Below are 22,730 nucleotides of genomic sequence, written 5' to 3'. Positions count from 1 at the left end.
ATGCTTTTATTTTACTTCGATAAATACGAATACGATACAAAATAAGCGATAAGATAATTTCCTTCAGATCTTTTACTTAGACCGTTTTCGTAATTACCGGCACGATTATATAATACTTGTTCAGTATTTGCACGTAGGGTTTTTTGTCGAGGTTACTTATTTAAAAAAAAGAAAAAAAAAAAAACAAGAAAAAAATATCGAGCTCAAATATTTGTTATCTAATTATCGAACGTTGATTAAATTTTGTATCGAGAGGTTCATGTGGGAAAAGAATAGAAATAACGGCTGAGTTAATCCAGGAAATAAATATAAAAAAAAAAAAATTGTAATTTATGTATCATAATGCAATACGTTTTCACTCTATCTATCATCAACTTTTAAATCTTCCTTCCTACACAGATGTAAATATTAATGAAACGTATGTTCGTGTGAAGTCCATTGGCTTTGTATATTCATCAGTTTTTCTTAATAAAAAAAGAAAACAATATTAAATATCATCTTTTCATGTGAAAAGACACGTTGTTATGTTAACGTTAGTAATTTTCCTTCCTATTTTACTTTTTCACTTTGTAATGTACATTGAAGCATCGACGCTAAGGTATAACAATATGCCAATGGCTAATAAAGTGTTCTATTTATAAAAAAGGCATTTAAATATTTATGAAATTATAACGTTCCAAATCGATTAAAAACAATTCCTATCATTTTCAAGTTGTATGAAAATATTCGCTAATCTAAAGAAAACTGTTGCTATAAAAATGAAAATGAAACGCAAAATAAAATTTTCGACGAAAATGTCGAAATAGATTTTTATAAATAATAGTTTAGATTCTTGATGGTCTGATTGATGATTTAGTTAAACTATGAGTAGTAAATAAATTTAATATTATTTACAAATAATATAATTTTTTATAGCAGCGATTTTCAAAAATTATGCTACGACATACTGATGTATCGTGATAATTTTCGGATATGAGATGAGAAATTTTAACATTCGAATAGTGGATCATCAAGTGTGAATACCTATATACACTCAATTCAGTTTTTACACGATAGATACGTTCCTGACAAAAAGAATCCCGTAAAAAATATATTGTAGCTATGAAAAAATGGAAGATTCGTTAGAGACTTAAAAAAATTAGCAAAATAATACAATAATCCATATGAAAATTCATATTAGAATCTTATTATTTTTATTTACTTGCATTTTTCGTTTTATGAAGAATGCATGTGTATATAAAAATGTATTACACGAAGTAAATTATTATTCGAAAAAGGGAAAAAATGTTATTATTTCGCAAAAATTATACGCAACAAGATTTTATTCGATGTTGTCGAGATTATTATACAACTTTTTTGTAGCTTACATGAAGTTTCCTTTTTACAATTTAAACCGGTCGTGCTAAATCAAAATCAAAATAAATCGTGAGAAAGAACGAAATTTCTTTCCCAATTCTTGTTAAATCAAAATCGTGTAAAAAAAGAATCGAGTATAAAAACAAATTTTTTTTTTATTTTGGTTCTATTGTTACAAGACATAAAATGAATGATAATAGTAAGTAATAGAAATAAAAAATAATATGAACACAGAAAAAGAATGTTTATTGTAATTATGCACAAAGCTCTTTGTGTTATGGCATAGAATTTTTGTAATTGGCTTACGTATGTCGTGAAATGAGAAAACTAGAAAATCACTGTTTTATAACATTTTTAGATTGGACCTATTGTTAGATTAAAAATTTAACTCTTGCAATTGGAAAGAATTTTGAGTTTTAGTAAAGTAGGTACTGTTTTTGTTCCATTTGTATGTGTTCACGTATTTCATATTTATTTTATTATAAAATTAACTTTTTAAATATTTTTTTTTTAAATATCAATAGAATTAAGAAACTTAAAATGATTTATTAACAAAAATAAAATTAATTTCTCTGCTAATAAATATTATTATTTATAACATTTAAAGGAATATTTTTGCACTTTAAAAATGATAAGATATTAATTTTTAATCATTATTTTTCAATGATAAAAAGTATATATAAAGGAACTAAACGAAGACTCTAGTTTAATATTAAAAATTATTGGTTTTTGAATCATGATATATGAATATTTTGAATTTATTAATATAAATTTTATGCACATAAATTCTTTGAACTATCTGAAATGACTTTTTTTTAGTATTTCTAATATTTAATTGATCTTTTAATTCGTGCATTTTAGTTTCATAAACAAATTGCTTTATTTATGTTATAAAGGGTGGACCAACATCTTAAACCACATTGAATATCAACGTTAGTTTTAGAAATATAGAAAAGCTTTCTATGTAAAAGTTGTATAGTACAGAAAGGTTTATATCATGCAAGTTATAATTTTTGTTATAAGTAGAGGACTCCTGAAGGTTTCAAGATTACCTTTAATTGTTTTAAATGATACATTATAATTCTCTATATCTACTCAGCATTGACAAAAGAAAAAAGATTAAAAAGATCTATAATCAGCAGGTTTGTTGTAATCGCCTGAATCGAAATAATTATTTTACGTTGGAAATTGCCAAAATTACGAACACTTAAATTAAAGATTCTAAAATATTTTATACTTTTTCGCAACCTTTTAATAAAAAAAAAAAAAAAATGAATTTACTATAAAAATATGATTTTGCTTTCAGCGAGTGCTACTATTATGTGGAACATCGTGCAAAAATTTTACAGCAATCGAGCATTTGAAATCGACTTTTTAAAATTTTACCTACGCCAATGGAAAAAATTATATTTCGAGGAAAATGCATTTAAAATCGTTACTTACGATGCTAATCGATTCCAGTAGCACTAAATATATATACTTCTAAAAAATGAAATAAAAAATAAATCGACTTTTTTTAAAAATCTCTCATAAGAATAATACCTTAAAAAGATTAAGGTGACCTTGAAATCTTCGAAAGCTCTCCACTTGTAAAACAATAAAAATATTTCTCCATATCTCCAAAGATAACAAATATAGTAATAAATATACCTCTGGTAAGAATGAAAATTCAATGGACATCGATTTCTGTCGATCATGTTGATTATACGTTTGGTCTACGTTCTCGTCGATACCGGCAAGTAACTTCATGTACGTAAATGCTTCGTGAACAGTTAGTGGTTCACCTAGAAAAAATTCTTTCAAGTTGAACTAAATATTTACGGAAAATAACGATAAAACACTGATTATGCCACAGTCAGAATGAGATCAGTCAGTGAAGAAACACAAAGCGCTCACGTGACAGTCACGTGACATTCGCGTGATCGATGCTACGGTTGCACTTATTGGCTGCGAAACTAATAAAAACTAACCAAATGGTATACCATCTTGCATCAAAAACGTATGTGGACCTTCCCCAAATAATATTCTCATAAACTGGTCTCGAGATAGGGCTGGATTTTCCACGTCTAAGACTGGAATTTGATCTGGGTTCGTAAAGAATCGAAAGGCATCTTTTATTTCTTGCAGAGATATCCCAAAAGCCGGACGATGATTTAAATAAAGCTTCACGAAATCTTCGAATTTGATTTCTTCGACCAAGTAACCGGTCTCAGCATAATTTTTATACGAGATCTCACCCATAAGAATTTCTATCTGAAATGTTAGATGGATATAAGTTAATAGCAAATAGACGATTATGTCGAGAGATAAGCTGTTTGTGCTCGAAAGAAGATAACGAATAATAGGATAGTTAGGTAACAGGAATTACTTCTTCGTTGCTAGGGTAGTATCCAACAGCGCGCATGAGGTTTGGTATTTCCTTGGTGCTCACTGTCTCAGATAATACTCTGGGACCTGTCATATTCTCACCCTGATGCAAGATTTGAGCATAATAAAACATATCTTTCATTTCATTGATAAGCCAACCGTTCCTTCCACCCTCTAATAAGCAATAATATGGCGCGATTCCTCTACCACCCAAGTGGGCTAATACTTCAACAGACCTGACAGCAAATAGTATTAAGAAGTGATATTAAACACGTCGACTAATTGTAAAATAATATTAGGTCATCCCCGTAAGTTCGTGCCGTGGTATTACTTACGTTTCACACGTCGCGTTTTATAAACATGGGGCGATAAACCGAGTAGAATAACTAAGATGACATTGTTCTGTTCAGTCGAAAGAAGACTTTCGAGAGCAAGAGGTCGGAGAATCAGAAGTATTTTATATTTTACACCGTGTGAAATGCGAATACATTTTCGGCATTCGATGTCGTAGGGTTCCGAAAAGGAAACACGGCAAAAATTGCTTGCACGCAATAAAAAGGGTCGTTTTTTGAAATGCATGGTGAATGGAGATGAAAAGTGGATTTTATCTAATAATTACCCTCAAAAAACGAAATTCGCGTGCACGAGAAGAATAAAGAATCGCAACGCGTTGAAGAGCAGGTTTACACTCTCGCAAGGTTTTCTTTTCCTTATGGTGGGATTATCACGGAGTTTCGTTTTGTGAGTTATTACCGAATGTTACGGATCCAATCTTATGGCTCAGTTCGTTGTTGCAGGCACGGGTGTTGGGTTGTAAGGCCAACGTGTGCAATAGACGGGCGTAAAGGACCAAATGATTCGGCAGGCTTCCGCTCGTAGGTCCAATGTTTGGAGGTTGTCACACGATGCTGAGTTGAATGTGCCCCATTTGATTTTATAGTAGATAGTAAATCCACGGGACTGATTATCCACAAAGCTTGTGTACTGGTTAATTGATGCAGCCTGGCTGTGTAGACTGCGTGTTGTGACTGTTTGATGTTGACTGACGAACTTGCTGATGGATACTGATTGAATGCTTGATGAGTACTGAACTAACTGACTGTGTGATGGATACTGAAGAACTAACTGTGCGATGCACGATCTTTCGAAGCCAAGGATTAGTAAAAATGGAAATCGATTTTCTCATTGGTGGTTGGCAGAACCGAGGGTGGGCCCTTGGTCCGCGAATCAGTTGCCCCCAAAGAAAGGAGGAACGTCTTCCGCGACCAGGTCTGCTGGTGGAGGAAACCTCTCACTCAAAGGGGGTTCCTGGTGGGCCACCCGCACATTCGTGACCCTTCTTGAAGTGCCCGTTACTTTATGGCTTCGAAAATCGTGACATCGCACATGGCCTGGTCCTTTCTTTTGCAAGCCTATTGTCAACCAAATCCTAAGTACTGTTGCCTGCTTTCTAAATCAATGGCTAAAGAATGTCTCGTGTCCGGTGACCGAAGGAAAATAAAGAATTATTTGTAAAATATATTGAAAATGAAGAAAATAGAAGACACGAAACTTGAAGTAAAACAGCTATTAGAATCTGGCTGCCAGAAGACCGTAACGGGTCTTTTGGGTCTGGGGTTTGTCCTAAGATGGGACAACGCGTGCGACTTAACAATTCTGAACACCGAATAATCGGACAATTAATGTCAACATTTACCGTACTCGGTTAGAAAAATTAAAAGAAAATATAGCAGAAACGTATGAAACTTTTAAATCGAGACAATGTCATCTTTCATCGCAATAACGCCAGGCCATGTGTGGTAAAAGGTATACAATAAAAATTAAGCGAAATCGGCTGGGAAGTTTTAATACATCCACCTATTTCGTTCTTTATAATATTTTTTAGCAAGAGAAGAAAAAATGACTTTGAAAGATATTTTAATCGAAATCCAAAGAAATTTTATAGTGACAGGATCATGTCGTAGCCAACAAAATGGGAAGAAGTTCTAGAATGAAAGGACGACTACGTTTCTTCTTAGTATTTAAAGGTATATTCGATATACAGGGTGTTCCAGCAACGGTACTACAACCAGTTAGGGGGTGATTCTACATGTAGAAACGAATCGAAAAGGAAGAATAAAATTTTTTGATTCGAAGCTTCGTTTTCGAGAAAATTGACTTTGAATATTCACCGAGTGCACGTGCAGTTAGTTATGGCTTATATGAACAAACCGTCGGTACATGAGTATCGGTGAAATAATCGAGGAGGAGCTGATTCTACGTAAAAAAACAAATAAAAAATAAACAATAAAATTTTTTGATTCGAAGCTTCGTTATCGAGAAAATCGACTTTGAATATTCACCGAGTGCGCTGGTATACCGATGGATCATCCATTTTAACCAAAGTATCGGTACATGAGTATCGGTGATATAATCGAGGAGGAGCTGATTCTACGTGAAAAAGCAAATCGAAAATAAAGAATAAAATTTTTTGATTCGAAGCTTCGTTATCGAGAAAATTGACTTTGAATATTCACCGAGTGCGCTGGTATACCGATGGACCATCCATTTTAACCAAAGTATCGGTACATGAGTATCGGTGAAATAATCGAGATGTTCTTTATAATATTTTTTAGCAAGAGAAGAAAAAATGACTTTGAAAGATATTTTAATCGAAATCCAAAGAAATTTTATAGTGACAGGATCATGTCGTAGCCAACAAAATGGGAAGAAGTTCTAGAATGAAAGGACGACTACGTTTCTTCTTAGTATTTAAAGGTATATTCGATATACAGGGTGTTCCAGCAACGGTACTACAACCAGTTAGGGGGTGATTCTACATGTAGAAACGAATCGAAAAGGAAGAATAAAATTTTTTGATTCGAAGCTTCGTTTTCGAGAAAATTGACTTTGAATATTCACCGAGTGCACGTGCAGTTAGTTATGGCTTATATGAACAAACCGTCGGTACATGAGTATCGGTGAAATAATCGAGGAGGAGCTGATTCTACGTAAAAAAACAAATAAAAAATAAACAATAAAATTTTTTGATTCGAAGCTTCGTTATCGAGAAAATCGACTTTGAATATTCACCGAGTGCACTGGTATATCGATGGTCCATCCATTTTAACCATAGTTGGTGCACGCGTACGTCGGTGAATATTCAAAGTCGATTTTCTTGGCAACGAAGCTTCGAATGAAAAGATTTTATTTTTTATTTTCGATTTGTTTTTTCATGTGGAATCACCTCCTCCCCGATTGTACCATCGATACTCATGTGTCGACGGTCTATTCGTATGAACCATAATTAAATGCACCCGCATTCGGTGGATATTCATAGTCGATTTTCTCGAAAACGAAACTTCAAATAAAAAAATTTGTTTATTTTTTTATTTATTTTTATAGAATTACCACCTCCTCGGCTGTATCACCGACGCTGATGTATCGATGGTGCATCCATCTAAGATTTAAGTGCATGTGTATTCGCTGAATATTGAAAGTCGATATTTCCGAAAATAAAGCTTTGAATAAAAAAATTGTATTCTTTATTTTTGGATTTGGATGTAGAATCACCTCCTTACCGGTTGTACTACCGTTTCTGGAACACCCTGTATAATTCGAAATAGTAGAGTGAAGATCGGCACGAACTTTTGGGATGACCTAGTATTTGATTTTTATCTGTCACTGAAACATACCTGCTTTTTATTTTCCATATTAGTATACATGAATCATTGTAACCGGAAGTAAATAAGAGGTTTCCGTCATAGCTAATGCAGATGTCAGTGATCTATCAAAATTAAACTTCTATAGATCGTGGCTTTTTATATTATTCTTAAAATATAAAATCTTTTAAGGCTTCTTCTTATATGTTATCCATGAAATTTGAAATGTTAAAATATTTTGAATTTCAAAATTGTCAGAAATTTGAAAATAGGTCAAAACCAATTTTATTAAAGCCTTGTGGCTAATATTAGTTTCAATTAATAGATATACGTAAAGAGTTTGAGAAAAGAAAAATTTACTGAAATAATTCTGTGTTAAAGTATTTTGGTAATTTTCATTAGACGACTTCAGTTTTGATCGCGTCGAATTTGTAAAATTCTTTTTACCATTAGATAATATAGGTTTTCACAGTCGCAACCTTGGTCCGCTCGTAAACGAATTTTACGCTAAAACGGAAACGTTTCTAGTAACAACCCAAATGCAAAATGTAATACAAAATCTGAACACCAAGATCAAAATAAATTTTTTTAATAAACTTTACTGTCATCTAAAAGAATTTATCGTTACATAATCGCCAATAATCCATAAAGCTAATGTGACTTAAAATATAATAGTACGAAAAATTTGTTTTCAATAGTTAATCTATATTCTGGTTAACTTTGAATTGTTTCTGTGTAGTTCAGTTAATCAGTTTTTAACGTGTCATCGAGGTTCTCAGTGAAAGGTGATCATGATGGCAAATATTTCGTAGTGTAACTTCTTATTTTAATACAAAGAAACAATAGAAAGCAATAGAATTTTCATTATTCTAAATACAGAATGACAAAATAGTAAAAAACCTATTTATAGTATTTAATTGCTTGTGTTGTTCAAAATTTTTTAGTCTATAATATTTATTTTATTTTCATCTAAATTCATTCTAATCAACAGTAGCATTTTGTTCATCTATGATTGTTCAAATAGAAAATAAGTTTTAGTCTCAAATGACTAACGTGGCAGTTAAGGTATTAAAAATCAAACAAATATCAAACACAAATTCGTTGTGATATTGCAAAGTGACTTCTAGCTTTGTCAGCCCACTTTCGGTACCCATATTTATATAACGATAAACCTATGTCTAAACCTGAGTCCTAAGCTCTAAATCTGGAAAGTGAGAGTAGGAGATCCACGTGATAAGGCTCTTTTACTTCGGGCCTCGTAAAGAATACGGGAGAAACGAATTTTGATGTCAGATATCTTAACTGGGAATTCACTGAAAATCTGCCAAAGAAACGGTAACATAAAGAAAGGGAAATGTAGCAAGGTAAGATGTTCAAGGACTTAACAGGGGTCTGATCTGAGATATGAAAGAGGAATGTTAAAAGAGAACGATAGTGGCGCCACGACGACAAAAGAGTTTATTATTATCTTTCTCTAGTTATAATTACTTTTACTTGAAAATATGTATCTGACAGTTAGGTGATTTTGTTAATAATGATTTGATCTAGTCTGAATGAGTATTATAATATTTCATAATATAAACTGGATGTCATAAATGCAGCTCTTTGTATTTACTGCAAACAAATTTATATTTTAGTATGATGTAATACAAATTTATTATTTATCTAATTTACTTATATATAGGTTGCAGTATACATTAGGGTACAGTTGTATGTCATCTCGTATTTAATGTCAGATCTTGACCCTAATATTGTAGAATATTTTTGTAGAATACTGGTGTTGATAAATATAGTTGGTTATTTTTAGAATTGACTGATTAGAACTAATAGCGATAATAAGACTTCGATAAAAGTAGTTTTGACTTAGGTCGGGTAACATACGAAATGTTCTATAATTAGTGTTACTGGTTTTATATAAAATTTTATATGAAAAATAATTTGTGAATATAAAATCAAATTTTTTTATACCTGATATTCTTTTTGAGAAAATTGATTTTAAACATTTAACTAACAGTAAGATGGGTATATCTACCTATGTCTCGATGTAACAAATACTCTATAGAGTAATGGAGAATATTCAATAAAACAGGATATTTGTAGTAATTAATTTTAATTAAATATTTTTAATTTTTGAAAATTTTTTTATTCTATTGAATACACGATTCTGCTTCGCATATTAAATTTCTATGAACATTAGCAGTGTATTTTTATGTTTTATTTTATTAAATATTAAAACTCTACCTATTTAATCATTTAATGTTTGTACCGATATAAAATCTAAAAAAGGCAGAAATATTAGTTTACCGCAACAATTGCCAACTTATATACGTACCACTAGTGGTATATAGAATATTCCTAGGTGATATGTAGATTAAATCAAACTATATCATATTTTTAAATTATTAACAGCAAGGTATATTAAAATAAATAAACACCATCTAAAAAACATGGTTCGTGACTTGATCACATATTGGTTGAGTGATACGCGAGGAAACAAATTTGAGAACCACTAGCGCAAAGCGAAATCTGTTGACATACTAGTAAGCGCATGCGTAATAGCTAAATATGTATTTAAACGCAATCTTTTCGAAAATGAAATTTAAATGAAATAAAATTCATTTCATATTTTGAATTTAATTTTTCATGCAGATTTACTTTCTTTTGCTTATATCACCAAATATAAGACACCTTGTATAACGTATCGAAATTAGTAAAAACTATTTTACGATAATAATATTTCCGTACTGAGTTTCTGAAGTTTACTGAAAATATGTTTATGATACATTCTATACTTGGAGTCATACTTCAAATCAATTGGTAAATTTTTGTTTGTATTTAATGAAACATTTTATACATAACCTTTTTTTACCTTACGTGGGTGTCCTATCATTCCTAAACTCTTGTAAGGATTTCCATCAAAAGGAAGCATTTGGATACCTATTTCTTTATTAGTTGCAAATATCATATATTTACCACCTTTATATTCTTTGCCAGATAGTACCTGTAGAAATATTTTTAGTTAAATACAAAAAAGAACGTATACACGTAAAATTAATGTTTATGTAATTTATTACTTTCATATGTTTAACTGGTGCACCATAAAGCGGTCCCAAAAATGTACCTCGGATCGTTTTCGTTATATCATTTAACAATCTGTATTTGTACTAATTATAATATTTTGTATGAGTTATTAATATATTAACGTTTAATTAATAATATAATAATATAATAACATATTTATTTAGAGATATATTTTCGGTGAAAATTTAGGCGTGAGCTAAATTGTAAAAACAATTTATTAAATTATATTATCATGAGAAAATTTTACTTAATATGACATAATTTAATGAACAATTTAATTAAAAAGTATAAAATTTGTTCACCTGAAACGTCTCTGCTGTTTTACATATTGTCAGAACAAAATTGAAAGTATATTTAGTTTTATCGTAGCAAAGAACGCGTAAGATAATGCTAATATTATTCTTAAGTAGAATATATCTCAAGTAATCTTAAGATAAGTCTTTTACTAATACAAATTTTTAATAATAATCTTTAGATACAATTTCTTAATGATAGTAATAAAATAAAATAAGATCTTTTAACACACACTTTCATATATATAAAATATATAAAAATATATATATCGAAAAAGAGTGAGGATCTCAAGAAGAAAAATTCAAAAATCTTAGGCTCGAACTAATCATAAATTAAGTAAGGGAAGTGTTGATGATCATTGATTTATTTCATGATACTATTCGTCAGGAAAAAGAAAACAGAAACAAGATAACAGTAAATGCCAATCATCAAACATAACCTTATTTAGATTATGTTTCGGTATGTTCCGAATAGACACATAAACACACAGCACAGTATTGTAATTTAATGTTGTATAGTATAGGTATAGATCCGTTTTTTTTTTACAAGATTAGATCAATCAATATATCTATATATATAGTTAACACCAAGAATTAAAGAATAAGTAAAACATGAATAAATCGACATATGCTGAACCCACTGAAAGACACATTTATTTCATAAACAAACCGGCGTATAGCCAACACCAGGAAAAACTAGGTTAAAAGTAAAAGTTCTGATTCCAGTGATATATCTTATGCGGTGCAAATAGATCAGTGTGGTGACATCTGTTATGCTATTAGGAGACTATCAAGTCAAGTATTGAAACAAATTGCACGAAGTTTAACTCGACAATACATGTTGTGTCGCAAATAATATGAAGTAGACTAAATCCAACTCATCAAATGCGATCACTGGTTTTTAAATAAATTAATGTTGTAATAGGAAGAGAATATTGGTAGTTTGGTAAATTTATTTACTTTGTTTACTTTAATCTTTTCTTTTTGATACTAAATCTACCACGACCGGTCAAATGACCAATCATAATAAATATAGATACATGTATATAGGCTGTATTGAAATCATAAGAAATGGAATAAGAAAAGAAATAGATATTAAAAAATTTATTTTATTGTAAGAAAAATCGCAAAGACAGATAATAAAAGTGATAACGTTAAATACAGAATACGGAAGTGTTTGTGATCTGTAATATAGGCCTGCTTAATAGATTTTAATGGTTATGAAAGTCTACTTATTATTTATAAGTATTATATGAGATGTTATGTGAAAATCTCATAATTCCTTAAAATCTCTCTTATTCATTCCTAAAACTCTTTTCTTTAACTTATTAAATTTCCTAAATTCGAAGTATGCAACACTTTTTAAATATTCGAATTATTTAAGGTGGATTTACATGTATTATTTATTATGTTGATGAAAATGTTTTCAGAATGATTGGGTGGAGGTCGAAGATCATGTTTTTAAATTTTCCCAAGCACCTATTGAAATGGCTATGAAGAGAATGCTTACAATATATACGTGTAGGTCAGCTGTATATGAACCTGCTGGCCTTGATATATACTTTAATGCTTAGTTGTGAATTATTTCAAGGACGGTAAGTATAGGTTGTTAAGAAGGTGAAAGAATATTTTTTTGAACTGTCTAAGAAATTCAATAATACTAATATATTGTACTAATATATCATAACTATAGTTTCAAATTAATATAATCTTAATTTGGCAAGACTCTCATACGAAGTGTATTCTTAGGAAAAAGGTTAGTCGACGCTTACTAGTTGAAATATAGACTTCAAGCTCGTTGAAAAAGGAATGTGCACTATATATAGTTTAGATGATCAGTAAAAAGAATACGTGATTGGTTATGTTCCGATAGGCTCACTTTCACTAGTAGTGTAATTAAAATGGGACACACATAATGCTCTTATTAGTTAAAATATTATCGTGTATCAAGGACAGTATGTTTGCAAGTGCTTCGAGAGAGAATTAGGTGGAAGGATCGAATTATTTTTCTTGCTTTAGTACCGTTTCACGAATTACTTATTTTTGTTATCAATATTAACACAATTAAACTGTAATTGTAAGATAAAGGAAAGAAAGGTTGGAAGAATTTAATCTTGGAAAATGTTACATTTAAGTTTTAATTTTATGAACTGTTTCAGAATTGCAAAATTCGGCTTCTTACATATTTGAAAAATTATATAATGCTGATGAGAATGTGGTGTGTATCAATCCTTTTGAGTATGTAAGAATTATAGAATTATAGAATTATAGAATTAAAATATGACTAGAAAATTGCATTTCTAATAGCTTTTAAGAAATATACAGCAGCCTTTGTTGCCTTCTATTAGGAAAATATTACTTGTTAATTTGTACAGTACAAAATATAAAAGGATATTAGAAAAGAAACTATTTAAATATAAGAATTACTACTTGAGAACAATCTACATTCTTCTTTAATATTTAAAATAGCAGAGATGTATCAGAGAGACACATTGAAATTTGTAATTATAGATGTGTATTTTACTAAAAATAATACAGTATGATAGAATCTAAAAATATATTAGTATTCAATTATTATAATTACAAATATGTCGAATGTATATTTAGAAATAAATATTAAAAATAAACGAATTTACTATAATATTTTTTTCCAGTTTTATTACATATTTAAAAAAAAAATTATGAAAAATGTTTCTCAATTTTTCTATAATTAAATATTACATATTAAATTATATATAAAATTATAATATGATAAAATAAATATATAAATAAATTAATTAATTCTAGATATTTTAATTGAGATTAGTCTGATTTTTAGAATTAATAAAAAGGTAATTACTTCGCTGTTAGAATACATAAGAAATCCTTCAACACCTAATTGAGGATACCAGGTAAGACAAAGAGGAATAGCATCACATTCAATTTTGTAAGTGCCAATTATCTTTAAGCCAGGAAAAGGATATGGTCCACTACAAAATACAAAACACTTGCAAAAATTAATGAAATAAATTACTTTTTTAAATTATTCCAAGTAATCAATTTACCTATTTTTAAGGTCATACTCAATTAAATTCCGATCTTCTCCCATAGAAAATAATCGATATACGACACTTTCAGTGGTGGCTGGTCCAAAAAGTATTTCTCTTATCGTTGCATAGTGAGAACGATATTTTCCAATGAAATTCCATAGATGAGAACCACTCGAATTATCATGATTTTTACTAAATACTGCTACTACCAATGTGTTATCCTAAAAAGAAGTTAATTATAGTAGTTGTAATTATTTAAAAATTTATAGCTTATATAAGTACTGATTGTTTATCAGCTTAATTCATTGTGGCCAATTTCTAACATTATAAATTACAAATCAAACGCTAAAAATATGTGTAATACGAAATAAATAAGAAAATGTTTATTTTTACAAATTAATATAAATTAGAATATTTTTATAATCAGATAGGGATACACGAAATTTTAAATAAAACATAAATTTTGTTTAATCTCATTGAAAATACCCAAAATAGTTTGTACCCAAATATTTACACTTATGTGAAAAATGACTAATTAAATTACTGAAAATTACTATAATTAATAAATTTTATTAAATAATTTTTTTTTCTTTCTATAGCTCAAGTATTCTAAATGTAGGTAATTCTCAAACAAATTTCATTTTGAAATTAACTTCTTTAATGAATAGATATATTACTGGTGCACTTTTAAAATACTAAAATAAAAAAGTTTTAAGAGCTATTATAATATTTTCAAGAATAAAAGGATGAATGGACTAAAAATTCATGATAAATTATTGCAAAGAAATATTATCATAAGTTTCTTTAATATTTACTGCATAAGCCATGTATTCTTCACACTCTGTAAAAGCCAATTGAAGTATCGATTCTGTCGAATGTTTGTAAGGATTTGGATCAATAGGCTCCAGAGTGATAGGATGCAGCATCCAAAGTATTCCATTTTCAAGGCCACATACAAGTAAGTCAGCTATAACAAATTCTTTCTTATCATTAAATATCATCTTTTTGCACGCTACACAAATTCGCAAAGTTTTTTTGGTTTTAACGGTTTTACAGTACGATGGGAAATGTGGTTTAGGCGAAATAAATGAGAAATAAAGCAAAAGACATACAGGGTGTCCCAAAAGAACGTATACACACTTTAACCCTTATTCTTAAGTTAAGCCTTATTCTTTCTAATTTATTTTTTCTTTTCTAGGTACAACCCATTTAAAATAATGGCTGATTTTAGACTAGACTTTGAAAGACGTAAATATATTTTAAAGTGCTACCACCATAATTTGTAATCCACCTAAATATATACTGTTTTTATAATCACGCAAAATGTGTATACATTTTTTTGGCATATTCTGTGTAACCAGTAGATAGGGATTGCCCCACTCCAACGTAGTGTGATAACAACGGGGTATATAAGGACAGCGTTTCAATGAGGATTCGATTGTCTTATACAATTAACGCGTACGCCGGAGGTTCTGTCCCAGGCAACCATTGTAAAAAACCTATGAAAATAAAAAAAATCAAAGGCGCTGGTGTACTACGGCACATCGGATTATTTTAAAAAAATTCTTTTATTAATTTTTCGCGTAACACCCTGTATAATACCGTCCAAAATCAAGATATCCACGGATGCCACTATAGTGGTGTACAGTACCAAAAAAGTTAAAGCAATGCAATCCCGAATAACACGTAAAACCAGGCAGGAGCTGATTCCTTATGAAAAAGTGAGAAGAATAAAAAGAATAAAATTTTTTCGATTTTGGCTTCGTATTCGAAATAATCAATTGTGAAAATTTATTTCATGTTATACGCTCTTACGATTAACATACTATTTATCCACCATTGTATAGCGTCTACCGTGCTTATAAACAATGTTTACAGGACATTTACGAGTTACTGCATTCAGGAAAAAATAAAAAATGTATTTTATCAACTTCGTCGTTTATTATTACTTATAGAATTTCTAAAATTAATTACCTCGCTCTCATATGCATAGACGAGCCTGTCTAATACAGATGTATCAACTCTAGGCAACGTATTTTCATTTTTCAAATTTTCAAATGCCCGATTAACCCTTTGCACTCGGCGATTATTTCGTTACAGAAAAATAATAATTCGAAAACTTTCTGCTATAAAATCGACGATATTTTTAAAACGGCAAATAAGAAATCGTATGCAAATTAAGACGTAAAATTATTTTGCTTCGATATTCCACGCATTATTGGGTAATTGTAAATTTGATATATTAATTAACATCCATTTTTAAAATCTGATTAAATGGCGACTGAGAGGCGCCTCTCGAGTGCAAAGGGTTAATACTTTGCATCGATAGATCCCGACTTTGAATGTCTGCACCATAAGCTTTTTCTGTGATATAATCCCATAAATAAAAATCAGGGGTTGTGAGGTCAAGCCAGGTAATCCTATATCCATAACCAATTCATCATTGCTAATTCTCATTCAAAAAGTCTCTTACTCTTCGTAGAGTAGTAGCGTGTTGGAAAATTATTGGTTGCCGAATAGGATAAGGAACTTCGTCTAATAAAGTTGACAATTATTATATAAATAATTATTTAATTTTATATAAAATATAAATAAGATTCTCCTGTGTCCACGAAGTACTGACGATTCGTGAAACATACCAAAAGTCGTGAAGCATTATTTACAAGTACGATAGACACTATACGTTGGTAGACGAATCGAATTTTACTTGTAAGTGCGTGTAACACGAAGGCAATATTCTAACCTGATTATCTCAAAAACGAAGTGCCGAAATTGAAAAAATTATACTCTTTTTACTTTTTTTTACTTTTTTACGAGGAATTACTTTCCACCTGTTGTTACATGTTATCGGGAAGACCCTGTATCGATATTTAATACCTTAAAAACATTAAACACCTAATATAAAGAGTAATCGCTGATTTTGTTTTATCCTCATATCAGAATTGGATAAAAGTTTGTCAAATAATAATTAATACAAATTTGTTTATCGACGAAAATCTTATTTTTGTTCATAAACATTTTTGAAACGAAAATTAGACGACGTGGATATTTATAAACAAATATAATTAATTTTAGCGATATCAGAAATTTAAAACATTTCCTTTTAATTTGAAAAATTTGTTGATTACATTTTTAGAATCTTTTTAAAATTATCCATACGTTTTGCTAAAATACGTATACGTACTTTTATTGTAATAAATGATAAAATTAAAATCAACGTAGTAAAGAATTGTAGAGTTTATTATTAACGAACAACCTGTTCTATATACTAATATTTAAACTCTTTTAATTATTTTGTAACAGAATTTTCAAACTATGTAGTTTTCCAGATTGCATGTCTGTTGATAGTGATTCAGATGATTAACATTTGTAATCCATTATCTCGCAAATATACACAGATACGGGTAGAATTCAACGTAGTAGTACCGAAGGAATTTTATGCAGTCGAGTCTTCTATAACGCCCATTGACTGCCAACTACGAGATATCTCGTAGTAAGCGTCTGCACCAAACTGCCAGCTACGAGATATCTCGTAGCGTGTGATGCAAGTTTGATTGGCTACAAATGGCCATTTGAGTTAAGAATTATTAGAAAGGATGAATGAAAAATGTATATAGTGTAGAGAACATGTTAATTATCAATTTTTATTATTAAAACTATTAAAATTATAACTTAGACGATTAGATCATTATATTTTGTAAAACTTCATGTTTTCTTTAAAATAAAACCGTGGCATCCAGGGCAAAACGCGCTAAATTTGCGTGGCAGTCAATGGGTTAATTCGTACCGCGTTATATGGAAACCGTGTTATAAGAATGTTTTATGATTATAATATCTCGAAGCTTCAGGCATAGCTGCGGCGCTGCTTATGCGAAACAAAATGGCCGCTTGGTAGCAAAGGGCCGTAACAAGCGTTTCCGATAAATATTTTCTTAATCCGTGAGAATTGAAATACACTTTGACAATTTTGCTACACGGCTTCTTCTTCGAAAATGGAAACCGGTACTATACAGCAAGTTCGTACTAGGTAAATAACATGTAAAAATGAAAAATTGTACAGTCAACGTTCCTATAACGCGATTAATTCGTACCGAGTTATATGGAAACCGTGTTATCAGAAGATCAGAGTTAATTGAAATCAGGAAATGCATTCTATAGAAACATAGTAACAAGACAAATCAAATTAATTTATACCGTTTTATATAGAAACTACTGCCGCATTATATAGAAACCGTGCAATAAGAAACTCAGAAATAATACAAATTGAATGAATTCGTATCGGATTATATGTGTTCCGTCGTGGAACAAGGAAGACCCGTTGCGGTCTTCCAACAGCCAGGTCTTAGGGTCGAACAATTCGGCATCGGAATTTTCCGCTCCATGCCTTCAGCATGTTTGAATGCTTTACCTTTTTTCTTTGACTTCTCGTGTCGCGAAACACGAGAATCCTGGAAATCCCTAATTTAACGAAATTAGGCGACGGCTCTTAAGACTTGGCTGACAATAGGCCTGAGGGCTCCACGCGGTCCGCACACGTTGGAAGCCTCAGGCCCTCGCTAGGGGTAATAAACGACCGATGGGGTCACCAGCGCGCGGGTGGACCCCAGGTACCCCACCTTGGAGGAGAGGGTTTCCTCCACTATCGTTGCTTTTTAGGGGAACCTTCCCTTTCTCCAAGGTTACCGATTTGCGAACCAAGGAAACGCCCTTGGTCAAAGACAGTCAATCATATTTGGCGAGCTCCCGATTTTTCCTAAGGCCGATCTTAGGAAGATCGAGGAGCTCACTTCGGTTCGAGATCTGAGAGACACGGGTTCTCTCTAAACAGTTCGGTTCGAGACCTTAGAGACACGGTTCTCTTCAAACACTCCGTCTAACCGATTCAAATCAACAACACGCCACGGTTTTTTTCCGAAACGTCGAACGTCGTAGACACGACTCTTTTCCGCTCGTGCAACTTAAACAGTTGCCCAATATTAATTTGGCGGGCAACACGTGTCGTAGTCGCGAGACGGCCTTACAACCCGTCGGAAATACGAGAATTTCGATCGCGACGCGACGCGACAATATGGAATCTCAGAAATAAATAATTGTACATAAATCAGACCTACATAAAAATTGCATTGTAAAAGTATCAAGTTGCGATTGGTACGGTTAATAAATAAGATTTTATAATAGAAATGGCAATGAATATGTAGATTTTTACATATTTGAATCTAGGTTTATCGAATATAACACATAGTTCGTATAATAAAATTATAAACTAAAAAAATTGTTTTCAACAAAGAAACTTAATTTGATACATATTAGTGTCGCATCCTGATTTAAAATAGGATTCCAACATGTTAAAACTAAACGGTTTATTACTTTGTTTTCTATAATTATATTTTGGGCGCCTATCAAAGCCCTTATTAAAATCTTTTCTATCATAAGTTCTTTTATCCATTAATATTATTCGATATTTCTTCTTGTTTATATTTATTTCTGCAACAAATGTTTTGTTCTCAAACAATCTTATGAAACCGTTTCAATCTGATCAGAATTCAAACATTCTTAGCCTGTGATTCATACATCGAGGATACCACAATTAGATTGTTTCATTACTCATCTGTAAGGAGGCGTAGTTCGGGGAACCGAAGGGATTCGGCTTAAAATTAATAAAAGATCTTTTGTTCTCAAAAAGTTTGTTCGTCATCCGTCGATCTCTTACTCGGTCGAGAGTCGTCAACGAACTGCCACGAGACACGCGTGCGGAGATCTCTTCTTGATGCTCGCTGTCGATCGTTCCATGACGATCGAGAGCGATCGTGTACACAAAATCGCCGCCATTAAAGTTGCCAACCGCCGGGGTACGACTGTCGATGGCAGCTCTCTTACACAACATCGCTGTCAAATATTTGCAGTCTGACCCTTTTTTTCCTAATTGGTCGAAAATCCTCATTTTGCAAATTTTTCAAGCCATTTGAGTGGTTGGACTGTTCTTGTACGAAAAATGCGTTATAAGCATACCGCATTATAGGAGAACTGCCCCAATTTTTGCACCGCGTTATAAAATCGCGTTATAAAAACACCACATTATAGGAGACCCGACTGTATACAGAGTGAGTCATGCAATTAGGACAGTTTATATCTCGTACGTGGACAAAGAGAGAAAAGAAACCACAACGTCAAATAAAAACGTCTATTTTCTCATAACCTCACTTTTTTCATAACTGAAATGATGCATTTAAGAAACGTAGATTTCACTTTGTTTCCTTCGCTTTGTTTTTAAATATTTTATGCACATATCGATTCCTCTTATCATTCTGTATAAAGATTTATTAGGTTAGTATGTTGAAAAAATTAATGTCCCGAGAGATATTTTTTATTACATATTTCCTTGTTATGAGATATTCCACGCAAGTGAAGCAAGCCATTTGGTAGTGCCAGTGTTACCAATGGTTCTCTGGCGCAAATAATTAACGAAAAATGTAAATTAAGGTACTAGGATAGAAATCTGATAAAAGAGGTTATGTTCCGGCGTGAAAGATAAATGGTAAAATCTTCTTCATTTTGCAAATTTTTCAAGTCATTTGAGATGTTGGATTGTTCTTGTACGAAAAACGCGTTATAAGCATACCGCGTTATAAGAGAACTGTCGCAATTTTCGCTTCGCGTTATAAGAATAGCGTATTATAGGTTATAGTGACTGTATACAGTAGAACGTCAATAATACGAATTTAAAAACTGTATATTGCATCGCAATGGGTAGAACATGGAATATAAATAGGAATTCTCTCTCACTAAGTAGCTATATTCTCTTTCGCGTATTTACACTTGAAAATTATTCGATTTCTAGTTTATTTAAGACATAATACAAAATTTTCTTTTTTTATATGAACAGATAATCGATAACAATTAATTCGGATAATCGACATTATACCGTATTAATGAAAAAGTTGTTCAAAATATTTACACGTTGGAAAATCGTCAAAATGGTCGAGGAATTAATATATCGATAAGTTTACCGACAATATTATAATCAACAAAAGACTTACCCATTGGCGAATATTTTATTATCGTAACGGCAACCAGTTTTTCGTGGCTCTGTGGACAGGTGATATAAACTATATTTCCACACTTAACTTGTTCCTCCACTAATACACTGAAATCTGGAAGAGCTGGAGTCTTCCTGCGTAAGATAGGTCTACGTTTCTCATAATCGTATAAACAGATAAAACCTTGCACGTTTCCAGTCACTATATAGTTGCTTATAATTCAAAAACCAAAATTAATGTATTACAAAAAATTATAAATTTATAAAGAATAGAATATACATGTGAAATTGGAACGAGTGCGACCCTGAAAGGATGTTAAGAGAGTTTGGGACATAAGACGGAAGTTAAGTGCATAAGATGCAAGAGGATCGAGTGTAAGGGATGCTTATGACAGGATCGAGTGCGAGAAGCGAGCGAAAGTTTAGGAATGCATCCCGAGCGTTTAAGGGATGCTTATGACAGGATCGAGTGCGAGAAGCGAGCGAAAGTTTAGGAATGCATCCCGAGTGTTTAACCCTTTGCACTCGAGAGGCGCCCTTCAATCACCATTTGATAAAATTTCGAAGCTCGATATTCATAAATATGTAAAATTTCAGTTAATGTAACGCTGTGCGAGGTATCGAAATCAAATAATTCTACGTGTTAATTATCATACGATTTCTTATTCCTGCTCAGAAAAATATCGTCAGCTTTGTAAAAGAAAATTTTTGAACTCCTATTCTTCTTTAGCCAAAAAATCGTCGAGTGCAAAGGGTTAAAATACCTGGCTCTCCGAGATTGCATGGGAAATGCGTAATCGTGAAAGAAATACTGAGTATGAAAGAAGACAGAGTGTAAGAATACGAGCAAGGCAGTCTAAAGTCGAGTGTTTTAAAGTCAGTATTGAAAGTCAGTTTAAAAACAGCAGTCAGTTCACGCCGGCGCTGATTTTTGTGTTTCTCGCTTTGTGTTTCTCCCGCAGCGGCGCGCGTATTCAAACGTCCTAGACAACTATTTTAATATATTGACCGTTTATTTGGAAAGTGGTGTAAGTCAATTAAAAAAAAGAGATATCACGTAAATAAAAAGTTGACACTAAATTAATTTGTGATTAATTTTATAGTTAAGTTTACTATTAATAGTAAATTAATAATATTTTGTAATATTTTTACTATCGAATTTTTGTTAGTTATGTTTGTAATATTATGTTTAGTTATATTCATAATATTCAGATAATATAAAGTAACTTCTTTTTCTTTCTTAATTAATACACGTTAAATTCCATTATTTAAATTTTCAACTATATGACAATTTTTTCTAGTTGGTTTTCTTCGCCATCCGATGGAACATTCAAGTTTGAGCCACCAGTGGAACCTCTCGCTCTCCGCCATCGTGCCGAAGATGGCGGAGAGCGGGAGTGCGTGGAAGGCGATGGCCTCCTTCTGTGAGCAGGTGATGCTGCAGAAGGAGGCCGCTGAAAGGGCCCGCGAGCGTGGGTCGACGTGTGAGACCTCGCGCACACGAGCAACCCTGCGCCTTTGGTACGGGGGAACAAGCAAGGTCAGGGTGGACCACGGACAGATGGGTGGGGGTCCGTCTGTCCGGGAGGCCGTGGTCATTGCGGCCGGGATCGCGTGATGGCCGCGTGGCGCCGTTAGAGTACGGAGGGATGCGTACGATCGTTTCGATTTCGCGAGTATGCTGCATGCGTGAGGTCGTGGCGCATGTTCCCAATCGCGCCGGGTAGAAACCTTCGGGTGTGTCTCGCGGGGGTGTCCTGGCAATTGCGTCGCCGTGAAGTCCAGGGCGCTCCACTATCGCGGTAGGGTGGCCATCGTGGGGGTTTTAGTGGGTAAAAATCCCACATAACCTCGCCCCCTCCCTCAGGGGGGCCGGGTATTTTTGGAAGATTTCCCCCACGTATAAAAAAAAAAAAAAAAGTTTGAG

At 32.0% G+C, this 22,730-nt stretch overlaps 1 protein-coding gene across 1 annotated transcript in view; it reads right to left on the bottom strand.

Annotated features, from left to right (window-relative positions):
* Positions 1-3,321: 3,321 nt before the first annotated feature.
* LOC108549003 (WD repeat-containing protein 66) overlaps positions 3,322-22,730 on the bottom strand; it is a 28,138-nt gene continuing 8,729 nt past the window's right edge. Inside the window, exons 8-16 of the mRNA XM_017902197.1 lie at positions 20,805-21,005; positions 14,583-14,734; positions 13,783-13,988; positions 13,578-13,707; positions 10,439-10,528; positions 10,234-10,365; positions 7,398-7,489; positions 3,725-3,959; positions 3,322-3,609 (exon numbers count right to left, since the gene is read on the bottom strand). Coding sequence (XP_017757686.1) covers positions 3,322-3,609; positions 3,725-3,959; positions 7,398-7,489; positions 10,234-10,365; positions 10,439-10,528; positions 13,578-13,707; positions 13,783-13,988; positions 14,583-14,734; positions 20,805-21,005 — 1,526 coding nt within the window. The remainder of the gene's footprint in view (positions 3,610-3,724; positions 3,960-7,397; positions 7,490-10,233; positions 10,366-10,438; positions 10,529-13,577; positions 13,708-13,782; positions 13,989-14,582; positions 14,735-20,804; positions 21,006-22,730) is intronic.

This window comes from Eufriesea mexicana, unplaced genomic scaffold, assembly GCF_001483705.2.
Source record: "Eufriesea mexicana isolate 0111107269 unplaced genomic scaffold, ASM148370v2 scaffold1809, whole genome shotgun sequence".
Lineage (NCBI taxonomy): Eukaryota > Metazoa > Arthropoda > Insecta > Hymenoptera > Apidae > Eufriesea > Eufriesea mexicana.
This window is presented reverse-complemented; position numbering and strand designations above follow the sequence as displayed.